Source organism: Podarcis erhardii (genome assembly GCF_964252035.2).
Source record: "Podarcis erhardii genome assembly, chromosome: Z".
NCBI lineage: Eukaryota > Metazoa > Chordata > Lepidosauria > Squamata > Lacertidae > Podarcis > Podarcis erhardii.
The window spans coordinates 19,448,718-19,471,581 of NC_138504.1; the positions used below are offsets into that span (position 1 = coordinate 19,448,718).

The following is a 22,864-nucleotide window of genomic DNA, read 5'->3' on the forward strand; positions in this document are numbered from 1 at the left end:
TAACTGTGGAAGGGGGATAGTGATGGTGGTGGCGGCAGCAGCAGCGGGGAGAGAGTGCACTTAGTGAGCTTATCCATCTTTATGCATTCTACTCACTCAAAGACAGCTCTTCAACAGAGTAAGGTTTTTATACTTAAATTTCTGGAGAATGCGTGAGTGAAGAGACTGGGGATGCCCTCCAAGCCTTCCCTCTGGCATTGGCACTTTCAGAGCAAAAGCCTGGATGTAGCCTTTGCATGCCAAAGCTTCCAAGAAAACTGATACCCCAGTTGCTCAGGGTTCCAGATCGCATGGAGCCTATATAGATGTGAAGCCTCCCTCTCTCCCTTCAGACCTTTTGCTCTGTATGCTCAGCGTGACTTGCCCCCTGCACCTGAAACTGTAAGTCTAAATGCCTGGAGAGGGCAAGTGTAAAGAAGCAGCTCTTCTGCCCTTGCCACAATTGCCTCAGGAGGGAGGCCTGCTGCGCCTCCTTCCCTTATCGTGGCTGGCAGTGGAGGCAGGTACATTACGGCAAATAGGGCACTGCCTCTGCCTCAGTCTCAGTAGGGAGGAGGAGGAGAAGGACAGAACTAGTATTAGTTGGTTCTGCCTGTCATTGGCTTTCTAGGTCCAGCTACTGTGGGTCAACCTGCCTCCTGCCCTTCCAGTCCCAATGCGCTGGCTAGGAACGAACAACCATGGGCTATGAGCAGTCATGAGGTAGTGACCAGTGAGCCCTTCATGTCTCCACAGGAACAAGAGCTGCCTGTGGATAGGCAGGGTGAAGCAGTTTGTTTTTAGAGGTGTGTGTGTGTGTGTGTGTGTGTGTGGATAGATAGATAGATAGATAGATAGATAGATAGATAGATAGATTTTTTTTAATCCCAGAAATTTGCTGCCCTGTGCCCCTTAAAAGGAGAGGCAGTACACACACACACACACAATATACATATACATATACATATACATATACATATACATATACATATACATATACATATACATATACATATACATATACATTAGTGGCAGCCTTCTCTTCCTGAACATGGATCTTTCCTAGCCCTATCCGAAGATACCAAGGACAGTGGTGGCTGGTGCTCTCTCGGGCTGGTGGGGAAGAAAGCAGGAAGACCAACATTAGGCAGTGCTTGAGCCAATGACAGTAGAGCCAGATAATTCTAATGTTTGCCCTCTTGAGTTTTACAAGGGGCAACACTGAGACTGAGAAGGAAGCAGATGGGCAGGGCCACCCACTGGGTAGTCATAACTAAGAAGGTAGGTGTAGGAGGAATTGAAAATTGAAATACTTTATTGTCACTTGTACAACTTGAATACAGTGAGATTACACGAGCACCCCGCACTCAGCTCTTTTAGTCTTCATTCCCCTTGTTTACTGACACACACACACACCAAACCCGAAAGTCAGTTGCGTTGTTGTTATCTTTTCATTCAGCAGCCTAACAGCCCACGGATAGAAGCTGTTCTTTACCCTGTTGGTGCGACTAATCATGCTTCTATATCTTCTGCCTGAGGCAGGGTGTGAATCATCCCTGAGAATTTTCCTCACTCTCCTGAGGCAATGTTCTTCCGCTATTTCATCCAGCAGATTCATGGGACAGCCCATAATATATTGTGCTGTATTCACCACCCTCTGTAGGCACTTCCTATCAGATGATGTCAAACCAGCGTACCACACCGTGATGCAGTATGAAAGAACGCTTTCTATTATTGACCGATAGAAAGAGATAATCAAATGTTGATTGACATCATTCTTCCACAGTACTCTGAGGAGATGGAGTCTCTGTTGGGCTTTCTTAACCACCTGGGTTGTATTGATTTTCCAAGTAAGGTCTTCACTGAGATAAACTCCTAGGAATTTAAAGGAAGAGACTCTTTCCACACAGCCCTCGCCGGTGTACAGCGGGACTAGTTCGCCTCTCTTCCTCTGAAAGTCCAATGCCATCTCCTTTGTCTTGCTGATATTAAGGTGCAAGTTGTTCCCAAGGCACCATGTAGATATTGTTTGGACCTCCTCTCTATACGCTGATTCGTCTCCACCTGTTATTAAACCCATTATGGTGGTGTCATCTGCAAACTTAATAATTGCAGTAAACGGGTCAGATGATACACAATCGTATGTATACAATGAATACAGGTAAGGACTGGTGTGCCAGTGCTGATTTTTAAGGAATTAGATGTTACATGTCCAATCCTCACTGTTTGTGTCTGATCTATCAGAAAGTCTTTATTGAATTGAGACTGAAGTTGGTGGTGTAGTGCCTTATTTGCCCTAATGGACACGCCTTCATTGGTAAAGGATTGAACCTGGAACTTTCTGAATGCAAAGCTTTTGCTCTCTCAAGCTCAGTATCATTTGCCCTGAGAAGCAACCTCTCTTCCTCTCCCTCTGCTATCTCTGGCCCTCATAGCTTCCAAAAATCAATTGTCTCACTTGGTGTGAATTCCTGCTTTCTATTGTCCAGGTAGACCTGCTACGACAACAGATCATCCATGGGATAAAGACACAAGGAGCCCGGCAGAAGTTCTCCAGCCTCTACATCTCCCAGTTTGAGATATTCTACAGTAGTGATGGAGAGAAATGGAAGTGTTATAAAGGCAATGCCACCAGCTCCAAGATGGTGAGTGCTTTTTCTCCCTCATCTTCCTCTAACCAGAAGGCAGAGAGCAAAGAAAGTGGAAAGGAAGAAGGCACAAAGGAAAGCAAAATTTCACCTTGATCCCCCCCCCCAATATGCAGACTTTGCCATTGCACATACAATAGCAAACATGTATTTTTTCACTTTGGATTGGAAGTGCAATAGCAGAGATTATTCAGTATGTAGCTCACAGGTTTGTTCAATTTTTGGTGTAAGCTACCTAAAGGATGGTGTTTGTGCTGCTTAGCAACCAGTCAGAGTGGCATGAACTTTACTGAGGTATCATGTGCCCTGATTTGCTGTATAGTCTTGAGGGATTTCTCTTCTGTATGTTTAGGTGAATGTCCCTCTGTGAGGTACAATGCCTGAAATAAGAAAGACAAAACAACTTGTTTCACCTTTCTCCTCAAATTATATGCAGTTTTACTCCATTTCCTTAGTAAAGTGTTATCAGGATTTTTCTCTCTGAACTCCAGCTGCCTTATTTAAGTGCCTTTGCTAACATTTAGGACTTTGGAACAATAGAAGTAGAAGTAGAACTTATGCTGTAATCCTTACTTCAATTACTTGGAAGCAAATTTCATTGAATTCAGTGTGTCTTACTTCTGAATAGACATATGCAGGATTGCACTGTCAGAAAGCATGAAGTCAAACAATCAGTAAAAAAAAATACAAGCCCTTTGACCCTGGGAATCTCTACCCAATGCAAAGCATAGAATGATGTGAATGTACATGACCTTCCCAGATTATTACTAAAGTTTAGTACAGGTTCTTATTGATAAGAGAGGGGACCTGGTAGCCCTTCAGGTGTTAGATTCCAACTCCCAGCCAGCATGGCCAATGGTCAAGGATGAAGTGAATTGTTGTCCAGCAACATCTGAAGGGCTGCACATGCACTAGCCCTGTTCTAGTTGATTGCTTAATATTTTATAATTAACAGAAGAATGGATGAGCTGACTTGCAAAGCTTTGAGTTGAGGGTAATGAGTTGTAGTATTGGTTCAAGGAAAAAATAGGTATAACAGAAAGGAGAGTTCCTGGATTCCAAAACCCAAGTTTGGGGCAAGTGCTCTTTGGTGAGAGAATCCCAGCAGAGATTTAAAGTCATAAAATGTGCAGCAAAGTAAAGTGCAGAAATTAAAGGCTGCTAGACTTTTAAAATATGCCCTTCAAAGTGAGTTCCAAAATTGTCCCCTTAAAAAAGTTTCTTTCCAAAGTTTCCCTCTTCCTCATTGTAGAAAAAGGCCATATGTTTGGTAAGTTAAAATTGGTTTACTTACAAACTCTCCCAAGATTCATGTGCTTTCCGAAACAGCATTAAGAAAAAAATGCACAGGCAGTAAAACTTGGCTTAGTTACAAAGTAGTGAAAGTTCCTAGATTAGAGGTTAGCCTCCTCACACGCTGAGTTTCTCGTGTAGACTACGGTTACAAAATTGGTTAAGCCTGGCAGGACATCTTACTCTGTGGTATTATTCATGCATTAATTAGACTTATGCATGTTTATTAAATGAAGCTGCTTATCCCACACTATGTGTGGTGCAATCTAATGTTTACTCAGCAGTCAGTCTCATTGAGGTCAAGTAGACTTACTCCCTAGTAAAAGGATTTAGATTTAGGATTGGCGCCTCATACATTCAAGAAATCACGTGAAGTTGCAGAACTTACTTGTGAGGACTAGTCATATGCCAGAAAGCTATTGAATATTAACTTTATTTTGTTAATGCATACTCTCCTTTGGGCAGTTTAAAAATGTACAATTTTAGACTGCAATTTCATAGTCGCTTTTCTGGGAGTAAGCCCTCTTAAGCTGAGCAGAACTTACTTCTGAGAAGACATGTAGAAGGTACTGCAGTTATTGTCATGCACCCAGGTATTTTTGACCATGCTCAGAGCTTCATAGACTCCACAGGTCACACTTTGTACCAGACAAGTGCAAATATCAGTGGTATTATTATGAAGGATTCAGCATCCTTAGTACCTCAGCTTTAACTTAAACGCAAAGCAAAACACCTCACCAAGTTTATAGTCCTTAAGACTGTAGTGATAGGTTATGTTTAAATGTGCAGGGAATTCCTGGTGAACCCTCTCAGAAACCTGTGAGCAGGAGCAGGACATAAATGCTTTTTGCCCCTCTCTACAACTAGCAAAATTGGAATAAGTTGGGCCAAACGGGAAATATTCAAGTGTACTGAACAGGCATACTTTTAGAAGGAATTCAACTTTTCTTAGCAAAGAATTTGGATTATCTTGGCATAGAATTTTTTTTTTTTTTTAGCACACACCACCTATGTAAGATGCCTCAAAACTAGGTATAGAGAGTAAAAAGGTGAAATATAGAGAGCTGCCTTACACTGAGTCAGAGCATTAGTCCATTTAGCTCAATATTGTCTACACTGACTGGCAGCCCCTCTCTTGGGGTCTTTCTCAGACATATTTAGCAATGACAGATATTAAGTTGAGGACCTTTTGTAAGAAAAGCTTGTTCTCTGCTGCTGAACTATGGCCCTTCCCTTGCTATTCCGGTTAAATTAATATTTTTAAAGGGTGTGTGTTATTGACTTCATGACTTCCCAAAACTTCTCTTTGTTTTTATATGGGAAGCTTGCCTTCAGTGCCAGTGTGGATTTCATGCAGGCTTTGCATAGCCCCTGATCACAACTTCCATTCCCACCTCTGTGTTTTTCTCTCTTTGCCTGCAGATATTCTTTGGGAACGTGGATGCAGCAGGCGTGAGAGACAACAGCTTTAACCCTCCCATTGTAGCCCGCTATATCCGTCTCCACCCGACACACTTCAGCATCCGCAACACATTGCGCATGGAGCTCATCGGATGCGACCTGAACAGTATGGCAGTGAGGCCCTCTCATCCTTCACATTCATAGAATCCATAGGATTGCAGAGGTGGAAGAGACCTTGGAGGTCCTTTATTTAACCCCCCCCCCCTTGCCTACTGAAGAATCTGCCATATAAGATGCAACTCTAGCATCCTTGAGAGATGGCTGTCCAACCTCTGCTTAAATATCTCCAGTGAAGGAGAGCTCACCACCTCCTGAGGTGGTCTGTTCCACTGTTGTACAACTCTTTCCCTTTCTCTTAATGTTTACCTGAAATCTGTTTCTCTTCTGTTTCCACCCATTGGTATTCCTTCTGTCCTCTGGAGCATCAGAGAACAGGTCTGCTCCATCAGTCATGTCTCCCCTTAATTATTTCTTGTCCAGGGTTAACATGCCCAGCTCTTTCAACCATTCATCATAGGACTTGGTTTCTAACCCACAAGAAGTGTTGTAAATCAACATAAGGTTTCTTACAACCATGTCAGTGCATGGCAAATGGTCAAAGAGCATTTACATCTATCACGGTATATGCAAACTTGAAGGTATGCCAGGGCCACTTCAGGAACTGAGGGCCTCCCTTGGCAGGGTGGGAAGGAGAGGGCTCTTGAGGGCAAGTGAGGGTCATGTTGTTTCTCCACTTTTCTCTCCTAGGCTGCTCTATGCCACTAGGAATGGAAAGCAATGCTATCTCCAATGAGCAGGTCTCAGCTTCTTCCTACATCAGCAATGTGCTTTACACTTGGTCCCCCTTTCTGGCCCGGCTTAACTTGAATGGGAGAGTCAATGCTTGGAGACCAAAGGTAATTTTGTGCATGGGCAGGAAGGATCTAAGGCAGAGCTGGTGAACCTGTGGCTCTCCTGGTGTCATACCAGCTCCAGCCAGCATGGCCAGTGGTCAGGGATGATGGGAGTTGTAGTCCAACAACATCTGGAGGGCCACAAGTTCCTCATTCCTGCTCTAAATTGTTACTCAGCATTGTATGATTAGCAGGTGAATGGGTGAACTGACTGTTGCAAAGCATTGAGTTGGAGATGGTATGAAGCATTATGGTGTGAAGCATTATCTGTGGTGGACTATGTGCAGTGCAGTCCTGTTTAAATCCCACCTCCCGGCTCCTTCCCTTCCCAGCTGTGCTCTGTGCCCTCCTTGAGTGCCTGGAAGGTGTCCCTGAATGTGTGTGTGTGTGTGTGTGTGTGTGTGTGTGTGTGTGTGTGTCTGTAGAAACCAGAGGTGGGAGAGGAATTTAATTTGCATGCATTTGAACAAAACCTACCTGATTCACACTCTGTTAACCAATACATTTACTGAAAAACAGCTATCCTTCTAAAGTCACATTTTTCCGAATTTTGTGATGCAGTTCTCCAGCCAAACAATGCATACATAAATGCTTATTTTAGAGGAAAGTTTGCCTAAAATTAAATATGATGGCATATCAAAATGTAATATAATAGGGAAAATTTCTTGCAAAAATGTGTACATTAGCCAAAGTGCATACAAAAGTATATATTGGGAGAAACTGATTTCTAGGGGACATTTCAATTTTTAAAAAAATCATAAACTGATGTGGAAACTTGGAGAAGTGAAGACTGGAAATATGGAAATCAAAATGGGCATATTTGCCCATCTCTCAGGGTATATACATATGGGAGAAGGTGGTCCTTCAGAAGCTGCGACCACAAGCTGTGAAGGGCTTTTAAAAAAAAAATGTTTCCCATGCTATTTAACATTTATATGAAGCTGCTAGGAGCTGTCATCAGGAGATTTGGAGTGAGGTGTCACCAATATGTAGATAACACCCAGCTCTGCCTTTCTTTTCAATCTGAATCAGGAGAATCATAGAGTTGGAAGGGATTCTGAGTGTCATTTTGTCCAACTCCCTGCAATGCAGGAATCTCAACTAAAGCATCCATGACAGGTAGCCAGCCAACCTCTGCTTAAAAACCTCCAATGAAGAAGCGTCCACTACCTCCCAAAAGAGTCTGGAGGTGGTTGAGGTATTAGACTAGTACCTGGAGGCAATAATGGACTCCATGTGGGCCAGTAGATTGAAGCTGAACCCTGAAAAGAAAGAGGTGTTGTGAGTCCTTGAGTCCACGAGGCAGGGAGATGTCCTGCCTTGGACAGGGCAGCACTCTCCTGGAAGGGGCAGGTCTGTAGCTTGGAGGTGCTCCTGGATTCAACACTGTCACTGGAGGCTCAAGTGACTAGGAATGTGTTTAGCCAGCTATGACACCTTTTGGACAGAAACAAATTTGCTATGGTATTCCATGCTTTGGTTACTTCCCAATTGGATTACTGCAATGCACCCTATGTGGGTCTTTCCCTCGAAGATAGCATCCAAATTAAGTGGCCAGATTACCGACTGGAGTTTCCTATAGAACTCCTATGACCCCTGTTTCAAAATAGCTGAACAGGTTGCCAGTTAATTTTGGGGTCCAATTTTAGGTGCTTACACTAATGTTTAAATAATTTAGGTGACCATTTCTGAAAGACTGCCTCATTCTCTACAGATCCTCTTTAGTTTTAAACTCAGCAGAGGGGGGCCTGTAGTTAGCTCCACCACCCTCAAAAGGTTCATGGGCTCATGGCCTGGGAGTGGGCCTTCTCTGTGGCAGCTCCCTAAGTTGTTGAATTCCTTCCCCACAAAGATGTGTTGTACTTAGATTGTACAGTATTTTGTATTCTTGAAGACGCTTTGAACCTGCTATCTTTTGTTGGGCAATGTGCTGAAGAGCACTGAAGTTAAAATGGGAAAAACCAGAGAGGTTTAAAGAAGTGTCCCAGGGCAGCCATAACAACAGGCACTTGAAGGCCTCACTCTTTTCCGCAGGTTGACAGCTCAGCAGAGTGGCTTCAGGTGAACTTTCGTAAGACCATGCGGGTGACTGGGCTGATGACTCAAGGTGCAAAGTCTGCCTTCACCAAAATGTTCGTGAAGGAATTTTCTCTTTCGAGCAGCCTGGATGGCAAGCACTGGGCCTCTGTCCTACAAGGCGGGAAAGAGAAGGTAAATAAGGCCTACACTTCTGGGGTGTCACTGGTGCCTCTTTATTCCAGCCAGTGACGGCTCCCTTGTTTTTCTCACTTGAATGTTATATGTCTTCTGGGTGGGTAGGTGGCAAGGAGGCAATTTTATTTCCTTGTTTAACTCAAACTATATGGCACACTAAACATGCTTTTTAAAAAAAAAAAAAAAAAAAAAGCATTGTGGAAAATTAAGATGGCCGTCTCTCCAGGGTAAGCCAACAATATATCAGAGACGTTGTGGGTAGCTCCTGGACATCCAAAGTTTTTTAGAAGGAGAAGCCTGGGCAGGTGTCATTAATGGGTGGGTGGTACTGTGGTCTAAACCACTGAGCCTCTTGGGCTTGCTGATTGGAAGGCTGGCGGTTTGAATCTCCGCAACGGGGTGAGCTCCTGTTGCTCTGTCCCAGCTCCTGCCAACCTAGCAGTTCGAAAGCATGCCAATGCAAGGAGATAGGTACCGCTGCAGTGGGAAGGTAGATGCCGTTTCCATGCGCTCTGGGAGTGGCCGCCAGGACCACATAACACCAGTTCTGAGAGATCTGCATTGGCTCCCAGTATGCTTCCAAGCATGATTCAAAGTGTTGGTGCTGACCTTTAAAGCCCTAAATGGCCTCGGTCCTGTATACCTGAAGGAGCGTCTCCACCCCCATCGTTCAGCCCGGACACTGAGATCCAGCGCCGAGGGCCTTCTGGCAGTTCCCTCATGTGAGAAGTGAGGCTACAGGGAACCAGACAGAGGGCCTTCTTGGTAGTGGCGCCCGCCCTGCGGAATGCCCTCCCATCAGATGTCAAAGAGATAAACAACTACCTGACATTCAGAAGACATCTTAAGCTCAGGGAAGTTTTTAATATTTAACGCTGTACTGTTTTTAACACTTGATTGGGAGCCACCCAGAGTGGCTGGGGAAACTCAGCCAGATGGGCGGGGTATAAATAATTTATTATTATTATTATTATTATCATCATCATCATCACGATGTTCCGTTGCGCCAGAAGCGGTTTAGTCATGCTGGCCGCATGACCTTGAAAGCTGTCTGTAGACAAATGCCGGCTCCCTCAGCCTGAAAAGTGAGATGTGTGCCGCAACCCCATAGTCGCTTTTGACTGGACATAACCATCCAGGGGTCCTTTACCTTTACCTTTACCTAATGGGTCCCACAAGAGGCCAAGGCTGCTATGTGGCTATAATGGCCTGACTCAGCCCCTGTAAACTTATTGTCTTTTTCAAGCAGCTTTAGAGGTTGAAGGAAGAATTAATTATCCCACCCACATTCTTTTCAGATTTTCCAGGGAAATCAAGATCATTTCAGCCCAGTGGTGAACCTCCTAGACCCTCCACTATTTGCTCAATATTTGAGGATACACCCTGTCCGCTGGAATAACCACATTGCACTGAGGATGGAGTTTTTGGGCTGCAACACCCAGCAGATGGCCTAGCCTGGATGCACCTGCACTTTTGCCAATGCAGCGAACTTTCAGCAGCCCTTGTGCAAGCCACCCACGCCGTGCCAGCTGGAACAAGTTTATATAAGTGACATTTGAGCAAAGTGATTTCTGTCACCCATATATTTTTGATAATGTTTTTGTAGCATAAGAAACAAAAATCATTGTAAAGCTCATGCTTCTGCACCGATTACTGGAAACATATTGTTTCTTGCAATACGTACCTGCATCGTGGTTCTTAGGGCTAAACTAGAGGTAATATTAACTGTGTGTTTGCAATTAATGTGTCTAGTTGTTGTTGTTGTTGTTGTTTAAAAAAGCAGTTGTTTATGAGTGTGGGGCGGGAGATCAGGATTGGATCTATGGCACACGAGGAGGAGGTAAAATGATGGTTCTCCATGCTGCAGTGCTGCAGCCCTCAAAAAAGAGCTCTTATTCACCCAATGATGAAAGCTTCTTATGATGCCAGTGGCAACTTCTCACCTAGAATGAATGGCGATTCTGAGAGAGTGAGATGTCCCATAATGAGCCCGACCTTCACTGGGGGCCCCATGGCTGCTTTCAAAATTTTTAAAAACCAGACATATGAATTTCAATCATGTAATCAGTGCCATCTTATTTGGTTTGCCTTCTGTAATTCTAATCACAGTTACTTGGAAGTAAGGCCCACAGAACTATGTGCATCCTATTTTGGTCCACACATGCATAGAATTAAGGTGAGTAAAATAAGGAAATATTTTCTAGCATCAGTGTTATGAGAAAAATATAAAAACCCATTGAAATATAAAATGTGAATGAGTCCTAAATAGACAGAAATAGATATAGTCAGTAGAAGAGGGATAGCCCCCCACCCCCGCCCAACCCCTGATGCTGTTATACTTTAATTCATATCAGTCCCAGCTAATGGTCAGGAATGATGGGAGTTGTAGTCCAGCAACATCTGGAGGGCCATAGGTTCTCCACCCCTGAAGTAAAATTTGCTACATAAGAATAGAAGAAGAGCCCTGCTGGATTATACCAAAGCTCAGTCTAGTCTAGCATCCGGTTTTCCACGGTCGGGCAATCAGGTGTCTCCAGTTATTTGCTTAATTCCGTTTCAAACCATCCATCGCATGAAGGTGGACAGTTGATAAACCTATCAAGTCACTTCCTTCTTTGTGCTGTATAAGAGCCAATTCCACAATCTTAACCATTGTTTTCCATCAGGAGAAGACATACACTTTCAGATCCTTTTGGATGTTGTTACAAAATGTGAGCGTGTCAAGCATTTTTATGCCTTTCTGTTTTCAGATTTCTACCTGCGCGTATCTGTAGTCAGAGAACAGTACCTCATGATTAAAGACCACTTGTCTTGTTAAGATCTGTACTTTCTCCTCTTGTTTTCCTCCCTTGACTGATTCCTGAGCTTTCCCAGCATTAAAAGTCCTAGCTGCAAGCACAGTCAGCATTAATAGCAGGTAATAATTAATTAGTGAGGGAGGCCTCCTTCTGCAGTTTATACCGTATTTTTCGCTCTATAACACGCACCAGACCATAACACACACGTATTTTTTAGAGGAGGAAAACAAGAAAAAAAATATTTGAAACGAAATGGTGGATATATGATTTTTGTGGTTCATGCTGTGGCCACAGACATGTGATCTGACAGTGAGTTTGGAGTAGCCCAATGCAAAAATCCTGAGGATCCATGTGGATCCATGCTTTGTAACCATGGAGGAGGGAAGGAAGGAGAACCATGGATCCTCTGCTCACGACTGCAGCAGATCCCCCCCCCCCCGCCACCCGCAGGCATTCGCTCCATAACACGCACAGACATTTCCCTTTACTTTCTAGGAGGAAATAAGTGAGTGTTATGGTGCAAAAAATACGGTAGTTATTTTCTATAAACTCCTGGGATCTCAAATAACTGGAGAGGCAAAACATGTTTGATTTATTATTTGATTTTTTTTCTTGATTTGCACACCACCTTTCAAAAGACCTGTGTCCAACGTTGTTTGTTGTACTAGCAAGAAAAGCAGTCAGAAAAGGAACAACATTGGTCATATACACACACACCAGTCATTTAAAGCACATGGTTTCCCACAAAGTAGTTTGCCCCCTGGGAATTGTAGTTTGTTCAGGGTGCTGGGAATTCTAGCTCCATGAGGAGGCAAACCACAGTTCCCATGATTCTTTTTCTATAACTGTATGGTGTGGATGTGACCATCAAGTCCACCTGCATAAAAAGTTTTAAAAGAGAATCTAAGAGCTGGCATAGTGGCGATAAGGCTTAAGCATAAGATGGTTTTCGCAGCATGTGTAAAAGGTGGCTTGACAGATTTCCCTAGGAGGGAGTTTACAACCATGGTGCCAGCACTGAAAAGGCCCTGTCCTTGTTACCAGCCAATCAGATCGTAACAGGTCATCATAGGGCAGAGAATAGGGCCACAGTCATTAGGACACAAGTGGTCCTTGGGCATATGAGAAGGAACAGCAGACTATGGCAACAGGGATACTTTGCATCCATAACAGCTAGGTTTTCTGAGTGCCAAAGCCCCCGCTGGAGCCTTGGCTGCTACCTGGTGAAACAGCTGACTGTACAACACTCCATAATGGAACAGGGCAGAGGCTGCCAATCATTTGTCAATGCTATCCTAGCTGCTACAAAATTAAAGATAATGACATTTTTTAAAGAACATGACTCTGCTTTCCAACAAGTAAATTAAGCAACACTGAGATAGGTTAGCTAAGAGTGAGTGACCCAAGGCCCCGTAGTGAATTTTCTGGCTGAGCCCAGGGTTCCCTAGACACAGCCCAACACTATTTATTTATTGTGAATTGTTTTAGTGGGTGTATTTAATGTAAGCTGCTTCTGAGAGCCATTAGAGCTGAAAGACAATTTTATTAATATAGTGACTCAATAAATAAGGCTACAGAACTGCTCCCACTTTCCTGGGAGTTAGTCCCATCAAACCCATCAAACTTTGCAAAATACCTGAAGGATTTTGGGGGGCACATGCCCATGACATAATTTTGAATAAAAGTTGTGTGTATTAATTTCCATGCCTGGATGTGGGAAATTAAGACTGGGTGTGGCTGTGCTCTTGCCATCGCTGTTTATTAGATTGAGCCTAACTTCCCTATAAAGCAAAGTAAACTCTGTAAAGAAGAAAGGAGGGAAACAGGGGTGCCAACTTAAATAAAATATTGTGGGTACCCAGGTAAGCCCCGCCCCACATAATTGATCACATGACACAGTGCATGCATACTATTTGAATGGGAATGCCCATCAACTTTGTGTCCATCAAATATTTTATTGTGGGGGACGAAGCCTCTATGGCCCCTGGGAATTGGTTCCTATGGAGAGAAAGCTGCAGTAGATTTGAGATCCATTGCAGAAGACCCAGGGCTCAGGTGCTCTGGACTATCCCCTAAAAATACCCATGTTTCTAAGTGGACATTTATAGGATTGTGCTGTACATCTTCCCAGGAATGTTGCTGTTAAAGATACAGGAGTGCCTTTCAAGGTCATGCACCAGTATTCCCATATAGTTGAGAGCTGTGATGTCATAAAGGTTGTCTAGTTCCGTGTGGATATTGTGGAAATCAGGCAGGGCTTCTGCAAGGCTGGACACTGGTTGTGGGTTTTTCCACTGGCATCTGCATCACGGTATGTTGAGCATAGTCCTAAAAACTTGGGTTTACTTATGTGCCTTTTAACCAGGGCTGACTCTGCTATATCTGATAATGTAGGTGTCGGCTTAGTGCCCAGCACTTATTACAAAATCAATAGCATATTAAAGGTGGTTTTAAAGCTGCTATTGGTAGCCCCAAGAGCTGTGCGTGGAATCTATGATTGTGACAGTACAAGTGTAAAATTAGTGTGCATCTTAGTGTGTTCATATATGTGTATTGTGACAAGCTGGGCTTTTTTAAAAAAGGGGGGAGGGGAAGCAATAGATTGCAAAACACCTCCAAAGTATGTAACTGGACAGGTTCCAAGACATGCCCAAATGTTCCAAGGCCAAATACTGCTTCAAATCAAGCCTGTCTCAGGAGGAACAAATTGCATTCTGCACCACTGAGCGATTAATGGGGTGTGAAGTGCCTGCCTCTGCTATGACAAATGATGTATATCTGCAGCATGATCTGCTCAGTAAAATAAGGGCAATGGAAAGACAATGGAAAGGAAATTGTTGATTGCCTGTGAGCTGCTCTGGATTAAAGGAACATTGCCCTGTCAAACCATCGTTTTAAAAATGGATACGGTTCTGATTTCTGGGTGAGCAGGTTTTTCCTAATACCGCACAGCAACAGGCCTATAAATGTGCAGAAATACTTTAAAAGGAAATTATTTGCTGGTGTTTAAAGCTTGCCAGATTGGGAGGAGAAAATATTTATTTTTTAAAATAGTGGTTAGTATTTCCACCTGTCACATGGGAGGCTCAGGTTCTTTTATGGACTGGATAGCTCAGTTGGTTAGAGCATGGTGCTGATAATACCAGGTTGCAGGTTCGATCCCCATATGGGACAGCTTCATATTCCTGCATAGAATATTATTCTATGATTCATATTATAAAGATATCAGAACGGTGTACAACAACACAACATAAAACACCATTATAAACGCTGCAAATAACCACAAAAAGTGCTTGCAAAGGCCTGTCAGCATGCAAAGATGCCCGGATGTCAGAAGAGAATGTTCCTGGGGAAGCCCAGCCAGATGTACGGGGTATAAATAAATGCCAGAGTCCTAGCAGAGGCCAGTCTGGCCTTGGCAACAGGGGTTTGACAAAACTGATAGAAAACTGGCCAGAGAGCTAGCCTGGGTGCTGTCTATCTACTGCTGAAGCCTGAAACAAAGAGAAATTAGACATGCTGCCACCCGTACCCCCTCAACATTCCAACTACATCCACAATTAAAGTGGGGTGTGGGTGGGAATACATCTGAAATGACTCCCCCCTGCTGCTTTAACCTAGGGTTGCCAGACGTTCCCGGGGACAGTCCCCGGATTTGAAAATCTGTCCCTTGGAAACATGGCAGCGGCAGCATCCTGGAGCCAGCCTGTTACTGCAGTTGGCTCTGGCTGGCTTCAGGAGCTGCTCACTGCTCACTGCCATGGCGCCCGCCATTTTTCAGCGCCATGGGAGCAATCAGCTCCTGAAGCCAGCCAGAGCCAACTGCACTACCAGGCTGGCCCCTCCTGGGCAATGGCCGCCCGCCTGTGACTTCCGAGCCTCCCCATATCTGTCAAAACAAAGGGGGAAGGGGGAAGGAGATTGGGGAAGGCTCGGGAGTCACGGGCACACAGAGTGCTATTGCCCAGTTTTTTAAAAAACTCACTTTTATGTTTCACGGTGCGAAAGAAAGGCTTTACTCCTTTATACAATATGCATGTGTGCTTGGGCCCAGGGTCTTTTGCCTCACCATCCCCACTACTGACTCCTTGTTGCTACGCAGCTTCAAAAAAAAAGTGTCCCCGGATTTATTGGGGGGGAAATCTGGTAACCATACTTTAACCATCATGGGCAAGTGTGCTGGTGACCTAGAACTGGATGACAGAGTGCAAGGGTTGCCGGGCCAGGAGAGTCCTACACCCTGATATATCAGGGGCCAAACCTGAGACTTAGGGACTGCCCTTGGTGATGTCATGGGGATGCCCCCCTGCTGATGTCATGGGAACAGGCCCTAGAGATGGAGGTTAATTGGGAGAGGGGAGGGCAGAGCCACCCCAGTATCTGTGCTAGAATTTGTAGCTGGTTCCTGCGGAGTTGAAGCTTACTGCATGCACAGCCTTCTTAATAAATTTTATTTTATTTTATTAAAGGCACTCTCACCCACCTGGAGATTCAGGCCTGCCACTTGCCACTTGGAAGGGGCCAGGCAAGCCTGGAGATTCCAGGTCAGACCTGGAGGTCTGGCAATCCTAGTCATGGCCCATTGGCATGCGGTCAGTGAACCATGGGGACTAGGCAGAGGGCCTTCTCGGTAGTGGCACCCACCATGTGGAATGCCTTTACATCAGATGTCAAGGAGATGAGTAATTATCATCATCATTTTTATTATTATTATTTGTATGCTGCCTTTCCATAGCTGAAACTATGCTCAAGGCAGCTTACAACATGACAAAATTTACATAATTACAAACATAACAGAAGTCATAAACAATAAATAAAACACATCAAAAAGTACACAACCAAATGGAAACAATTTCCACGTAAATCATAAGATCTAAAACTAAAGATACAACAATAATATCAATAACAGTAATGACTCGCTCAACCCCCCATAAATAATACTCCAGCCCAAGAATCTGTTCAACAGCCTCAGCTTTTGTAGCTGGAGTCAGTCAGCACTCCACTCTCCCAGGCCAGATGGGAAAAGGCCAGCAAGGAGGGTGCAGGTCTTCCAGGGCTCACAGCCAAGATGGTCTCATTTAAAACAACACAGATAAAAATTAAAAACGATTTAAAAGAGGAGCCCTCTTTGCTAAGCAGCAGCCGCAGTCCTTGTGAAGCCTGTCAAGCCCTACCCTAAGCCAGGTGGAAAGAGGCAAGGGGCAGGGCCCTTCAGGCCCTCAGGAGGCAGACCTTTAGGAGACATCTGAATCCAGCTCTGTATAGGGAAGCTTTTTAAGGTTTGGTGTTTTACTATGTTTTTATATGTGCTGGAAGCTGCCCATTTTTTAACAAAACTTCCCTTTACAGGATTGCCTTCAGACAGCTCGGGAGTCAAATAAATCCATACCCTCCAAAATTTCTACAGTGAAAATAGGGACATCCTAAGGAAAAGCGGGATTTTCCAGGATCCAGTCAGAAACTGGGACGGCTTCTATAAATCAGGGACAGTTGGAGGGTCTGTCTACCTAATGTTTAGTAGGAGCCTCCTTTCTTGTAACTTGAATCTGTTGATTGGAGTCCTACCCTCTAGAAGAGCAGAAGAGAATCTGATTATGTCTACCATGTTGCAGTTGCTGCATCTTATCATTTGTCCTTTCCCTCATCTCCTACCCCCCATTCGCTTGTGTTTTTTAGATTCTTCTGCCCTCAAAGACGGGGGTTTGCTCAGCCAAGACGGCTGTATGTTTTGTTTATGTTTTGTGTGAACAGTCCAGAGAAATCACTAGGCTTGACAGAATCCCTGCAGCCTGCGAAAGCCATGGATTTGACACGGCACAAAATAGTGCATGCCCACATGCTGTGCCTGGCAGTTTGTACCTCCTGCATCCAGGGCATCTCCTCCCCTGCAAGGATTTCCCGTGCATTTGCCACTCTCAATGGGTTTAGAAGGCGCACCGTTTCAAGACAAATCAGGAGGCCTCCTCCGTCTCTGCAGGCGAACACAAAGAAAATGGATCTGGGCCTTGAAATTCACCGTAAGTTTTTTAATTTCATTTGAAGAACAGCCACATAATCATTAGTGAGGAAATTACATAGTTGTCTTATTATTTTTTCATTGTTTATTAATTTAGATGCTGCTTTCATGCCCAAATGACTTCCAAGTGGTTTACAGGTATAAAACCACAGGATCGTAGGCTTTATACTGATGGGATGTGGGTGGTGCTATAGTCTAAACCACTGAACCTCTTGGACTCGCCGATCAGAAGATCGGCAGTTCGAATCTGCGCGAGGGGGTGAGCTCCCGTTGCTCTGTCCCTGTTATGTAGTGAAGTTTCACCCTGGGCCAGCAGGGGGATACTGTATATAGTTTTCACTCAGGTCTGTAGATAGTTTTCCCTCAGGTCCGCGTCAGTTATTTTAGGCGGGAACTCTGGGCTGTTGTTGTTACAATGTTGACAGCCGGCTGCCTATAAAAGCAGGCCGGCTGAGCTGTTTGCAGTCAGTTCTATTCCAGCTTACGAAATAAAGAGCTACTTGGAGAAATCGCTGTGTCGTCTGCTATGTCAACCCACAACTTAACACTGGCGACGAAGGTGGGATGGATGGACATCAGAGCACAGCCAGATGCGGCCAGCCTCTGAACTGAGCTGAATCACTGAGCTGAATCACAGAGCGAAATCACTGAGCGAAATCACTGGACAGAACCAATTCAGAGCTGACTGTTCTGGCTAGAGCACTGTGTTCCATCCATCGCCCTTCACGCCGGCATCGGAATCATGGCTTCACTTGTGCCTCTACCGCCGTTTGCGCCAGCCTCTGAATCATGGGATTCCTACCTCGCTCGGTTCGACTGCTACCTCCAAGCCAACGAGCTGACAGCAGTATCAAAGGATCGTAAGCGGGGCCTATTCCTCAGCCTCTGTGGGCCTGAGGTGTTTGAGACGGCCCGAGCATTGGTTGCGCCCGAAGCAGTCCAGGCAACACCATGGGACACGATCCAAGAGAAGCTCCGCAACCACTACGCACCAAAGCCGTCCAAGATTGCTGCCCGCCATGCGTTCTACCACCGGAACCAGGCAGAGGGGGAGTCAATCAACAACTACACCACCGCCCTGCGACAGGCTGCAATGCACTGTGAGTTCCGAGACTTAGACGATGCCCTGATGGATCGAATCGTCTGCGGGGTCCGGGACATCCATCTGCAACGGCGTCTCCTCGCCAAGCCAGACCTCACGCTGCAGAAAGCCATTGAGGAGGCTGTGGCCTCAGAAGCTGCTGAACGCTCCGCCCAGGAGATCCGCAAGTGCAGCAGCCCGCGTCTTGCTAGGGAGCCAGTTCCGGTGCATCATGAAGAGGCCAGCAGTGATGAGGCATCCTCCAGTGAAGGCGATGACGTGCACCAGACAAAGCGGGAGCACAGGAAGTTCCAACAGAAGTCCAAGGGCCAACCGGAATGTGCCGGCTGCGGAGGCAACCATTCCCGTGCCAAGTGTCGATTCAGAGACGCCATCTGTAGGAAGTGTTCCAGAAGGGGCCACATCGCTAAGGTCTGCCGATCGGCTCCGTCTGACACCCCCCCTTCATCGACTCGCAAGTCCAAGCCTTCACTCCAGTCTGCCAAGGAAAGTTGTTTCGCTCTCACCAACTGCCGCTGCCCGTCTGGAACCACGATTGGCCAAACTGACTCGCCTACGCGACGCAAGCTGAACGTCACGGTGCTCATTGAAGGAGCTCCATGTGACATGGAGATCGACACCGGGTCTGCCCTGTCCATCGTGTCGTGGAGCACCATCAAAAGACTGGTACCCAGAGTGTCCAAAAGGCAACTCGACTCTCACCGCGTACACCTGAGAGACTACCAGGGAAACGACATTCCCGTGGTAGGCGTTGGCCGGTTCCGGATTGCCTTCAAGGATTTTTCGGGCCTGCTCCGGATGGTGGTGGTCGAAGGTCAGCGGCCAAGCCTCCTAGGGCTAGACTGGTTTGATGCCCTCGGCCTGGAAGTCACTGGCATCAACTGCATCTCTAACGCAGAGACTGAGGGTCTGGTCAAAGACTTTGCCGAGGTTTTTGACGGCACCTTGGGGCAATATACAGGTACGCCCATCTCCTTTAGCCTTGATCCACAAGTCGCCCCCATCAAGCTAAAGCCACGCCGGGTTCCCTTTGCTCTCAAGGCTAAGGTGGACGAACAACTGGACAAACTGATCGCCCAAGGAGTTTTGGAGCCGGTTGACCACGCCAAGTGGGAAACCCCCATCGTCACGCCTGTCAAGCCAGATGGGTCGGTGAGAATCTGCGCTGACTACAAGTGCACGATCAACAAGGCACTTCAGCAGCACGCTTATCCGGTTCCTGTTGTCCAACACCTGCTGCATTCCCTGGGTGAGGGTAAGGTCTTCGCTAAGCTGGACCTTGCCCAAGCCTATCAACAACTGCCAGTCGATGATGCCACTGCTGAAGCCCAGACGATCGTCACCCACCGGGGGGCATTCCGTTGCCGCCGGTTGCAGTTCGGGGTGAGTGTGGCTCCTGGCATTTTCCAAAGCCTTATGGAGCGTCTCCTGCAAGGGCTTCCGGGCGTGGTACCATATTTTGATGACGTCTTGGTGTCTGCAGACTCACACCAGCAGCTGTTCGAGCACCTCCGTGCCGTGCTGACCAGGTTCCAAGAGGCCGGGCTCAAGGTAAAGAGGGAGAAGTGCCAGATCGCCGTTCCACAGGTAGAGTTCCTGGGCTATCTTATTGATGCCTCCGGCCTTCACCCGACCACATCCAAGATCCGCGCTATCCAGCAGGCCCCTACCCCAAAGAACAAGACGGAGTTGCAGGCATTCCTGGGGCTGCTGAACTTTTATAACATGTTCCTGCCCCACAAAGCCACAGTGGCTGAGCCTCTTCACCGACTCCTTAGTACAAAGACGCCTTGGGCCTGGGGTCATCGGGAGACGGCGGCCTTCAACGCGGTTAAGGCTCTCCTTTCATCAGACAGTGTGCTGGTACAGTACAGTGAATCCAGGCCGCTGGTCCTTGCCTGCGACGCCTCACCTTTTGGCATCGGTGCTGTCCTTAGTCACCGTTTTCCAGATGGAAGAGAAGCACCACTCGCCTACTTTTCCAGGACACTATCTCTGACGGAACGGAATTACAGCCAGCTCGACAAGGAGGCATTGGCACTTGTGGCTGGAGTGAAGAGGTTCCATGAATACCTCTATGGCAGGACTTTTGACCTCATCACTGACCACAAGCCACTCCTGGGCCTCCTCGCCGGTGATCGTCCAACTCCACCGGTCCTCTCGCCACGCATGCTGCGATGGACTGTTTTCCTGGCTGCCTACCACTACCGGCTCATCCATCGCCCGGGGAAATCGATGGGCCATGCCGACGCCCTCAGCCGTTGCCCTCTTCCAGCATTTGTGGAAGACCCGGCTCCAGCTTCATCGCTCCTTCTGATTGAGGATCTTCCGGCAGCGCCTGTATCAGCTGCCACTGTGGCCTCCGCGTCTGCCCAGGATCGCACCATCAGCCGGGTGCTCAACTGGGTGTGGAGGGGGTGGCCACAAGGGCCTTTTGCATCAGAGTTCCAGCCCTTCGCAACCAGACAACATGAACTCTCAGCTCATCGCGGCTGTCTGCTGTGGGGAGACCGCGTCGTGATTCCCCAGGGACTCCGTCAGCGCGTCCTGGAGGCTCTGCACGTTGGCCACCCGGGAATTGTCAAAATGAAGGCGTTGGCTCGGTGTTACGTTTGGTGGCCTAATATGGACGATGCCATCACTGCCTGGGTGTCCGCCTGTCAAGCGTGCCAAGAGTCGAGGCCTGCACCACCGGCAGCTAAGGGACACACCTGGGAGACGCCAAAGACACCCTGGTCGAGGGTGCACATTGATCTGGCTGGCCCCTTTCACGGCCGGACCTTTATGGTAGTGGTGGACGCCTATTCCAAATGGCTGGAGGTCGCCCTGATGCCCTCCACCACTACCGAAGCTGTCATCCGGGTGCTGCGAGGCCTGTTTGCAACGCATGGGTGTCCTGATGTCCTTGTCTCTGACAACGGACCACAGTTCACGTCAGGCACGTTTGAGCGGTATCTTTTGGGACTGGGCATCCGCCATGCCCTAACGGCACCCTTTCATCCATCCAGCAACGGGCAAGCAGAAAGAATGGTGCGCTCGGCAAAAGAGGCACTGGCGCGCCTGGACCGGGGAGACTTGCATGAGCGGGTCGCCGAATACTTGTTCGTGCAACACATCACCCCTCATGCGGCCACAGGGAGGAGTCCTGCTGAACTGCTTATGGGCCGCCGCCTCAGGTCACCGCTCGACCGGCTACACCCGGACTTTGCCGTGGCTGAACCCCCAGGCTGTGCCAACGCGCCACGGTCATTTGTCCCAGGAAACCAGGTCTTTGCCCGGAACTATGTGGGGGACATTCCTTGGGTGCCAGCCACAGTAGTGGGAGTCACTGGACCTCGCTCGTACCAGGTGGCACTTGAAGACGGACGCTTGTGGCGACGGCACATAGACCAGCTTAGGCACAGGGTTGGGGACTTGGACACTACCGAGGTGCCCCCAACTGCGCTTGCGGCTCCAGAAGAGACACGTACAGATGGCGAGGCCCCACCTACACCTCCCTCGCAAACTGCCAGCGTGGAGCCGAACCAAGCCGCTTCAGAGGGTCTGCCAGACTTACCACAGACTCAGACCACTCCACTTGCGGAGGCTCCACCCACAGCAGCGGATCCAGGGGAGTTGGTTCCAACGCCACCTAGGGTCGCACCACAGCCTCAGCAAGAACTGTGTGGCCCTCCGGACTTGGCTACCAGTCCCCGGCGGTCTGGCAGAGTTCCCAAGCGCCCAACTTATTTAAAGGACTATGTTGTTGGACATGTATCACTGTTGGTCTAAGTATGGGAAATGTAACCAATATGCTTTTGTGCCTAATTGAACCATTACGCGTAGTGCTGTATATAAGGAAACCATTACGATTGTAACTAACGCCTTGTCTCGGTGGGGAGGGGTGTTATGTAGTGAAGTTTCACCCTGGGCCAGCAGGGGGATACTGTATATAGTTTTCACTCAGGTCTGTAGATAGTTTTCCCTCAGGTCCGCGTCAGTTATTTTAGGCGGGAACTCTGGGCTGTTGTTGTTACAATGTTGACAGCCGGCTGCCTATAAAAGCAGGCCGGCTGAGCTGTTTGCAGTCAGTTCTATTCCAGCTTACGAAATAAAGAGCTACTTGGAGAAATCGCTGTGTCGTCTGCTATGTCAACCCACAACTTAACAGTCCCAGCTCCTGCCAACCTAGCAGTTTGAAAGCATGCCAGTGCAAGTAGATAAATAGGTACCTCTGTGGTGGGAAAGTAGATGGCATTTCCATGCGCTCTGGCTTCCGTCATGGTGTTCTGTTGCACCAGAAGTGGTTTAGTCATGCTGGCCACATGACCTGGAAAGCTGTCTGCGGACAAACGCTGGCTCCCTTGGCCTGAAAGCAAGATGAGCACCGCAACTCCATAGTCGCCTTTGACTGGATTTAACCATCCAGGGGTCCTTTACCTTTACCTTTTATACTGAGTCAGACCCATTGGCCCATCTAG

The 22,864-nt window shown here is 47.0% G+C and overlaps 2 protein-coding genes across 2 annotated transcripts in view; both read left to right on the plus strand.

Moving 5' to 3' along the window:
- F8 (coagulation factor VIII) overlaps positions 1–11,306 on the plus strand; it is an 81,112-nt gene extending 69,806 nt beyond the window's left edge. Inside the window, exons 21-25 of the mRNA XM_081847847.1 lie at positions 2,421–2,624; positions 5,343–5,487; positions 6,129–6,277; positions 8,309–8,485; positions 9,787–11,306. Coding sequence (XP_081703973.1) covers positions 2,421–2,624; positions 5,343–5,487; positions 6,129–6,277; positions 8,309–8,485; positions 9,787–9,942 — 831 coding nt within the window. The 3' untranslated portion in view covers positions 9,943–11,306. The remainder of the gene's footprint in view (positions 1–2,420; positions 2,625–5,342; positions 5,488–6,128; positions 6,278–8,308; positions 8,486–9,786) is intronic.
- SMIM9 (small integral membrane protein 9) overlaps positions 1–22,864 on the plus strand; it is a 32,396-nt gene that overhangs the window by 3,718 nt on the left and 5,814 nt on the right. Inside the window, exons 2-3 of the mRNA XM_081848233.1 lie at positions 13,562–13,597; positions 16,963–17,303. Coding sequence (XP_081704359.1) covers positions 17,021–17,303 — 283 coding nt within the window. The 5' untranslated portion in view covers positions 13,562–13,597; positions 16,963–17,020. The remainder of the gene's footprint in view (positions 1–13,561; positions 13,598–16,962; positions 17,304–22,864) is intronic.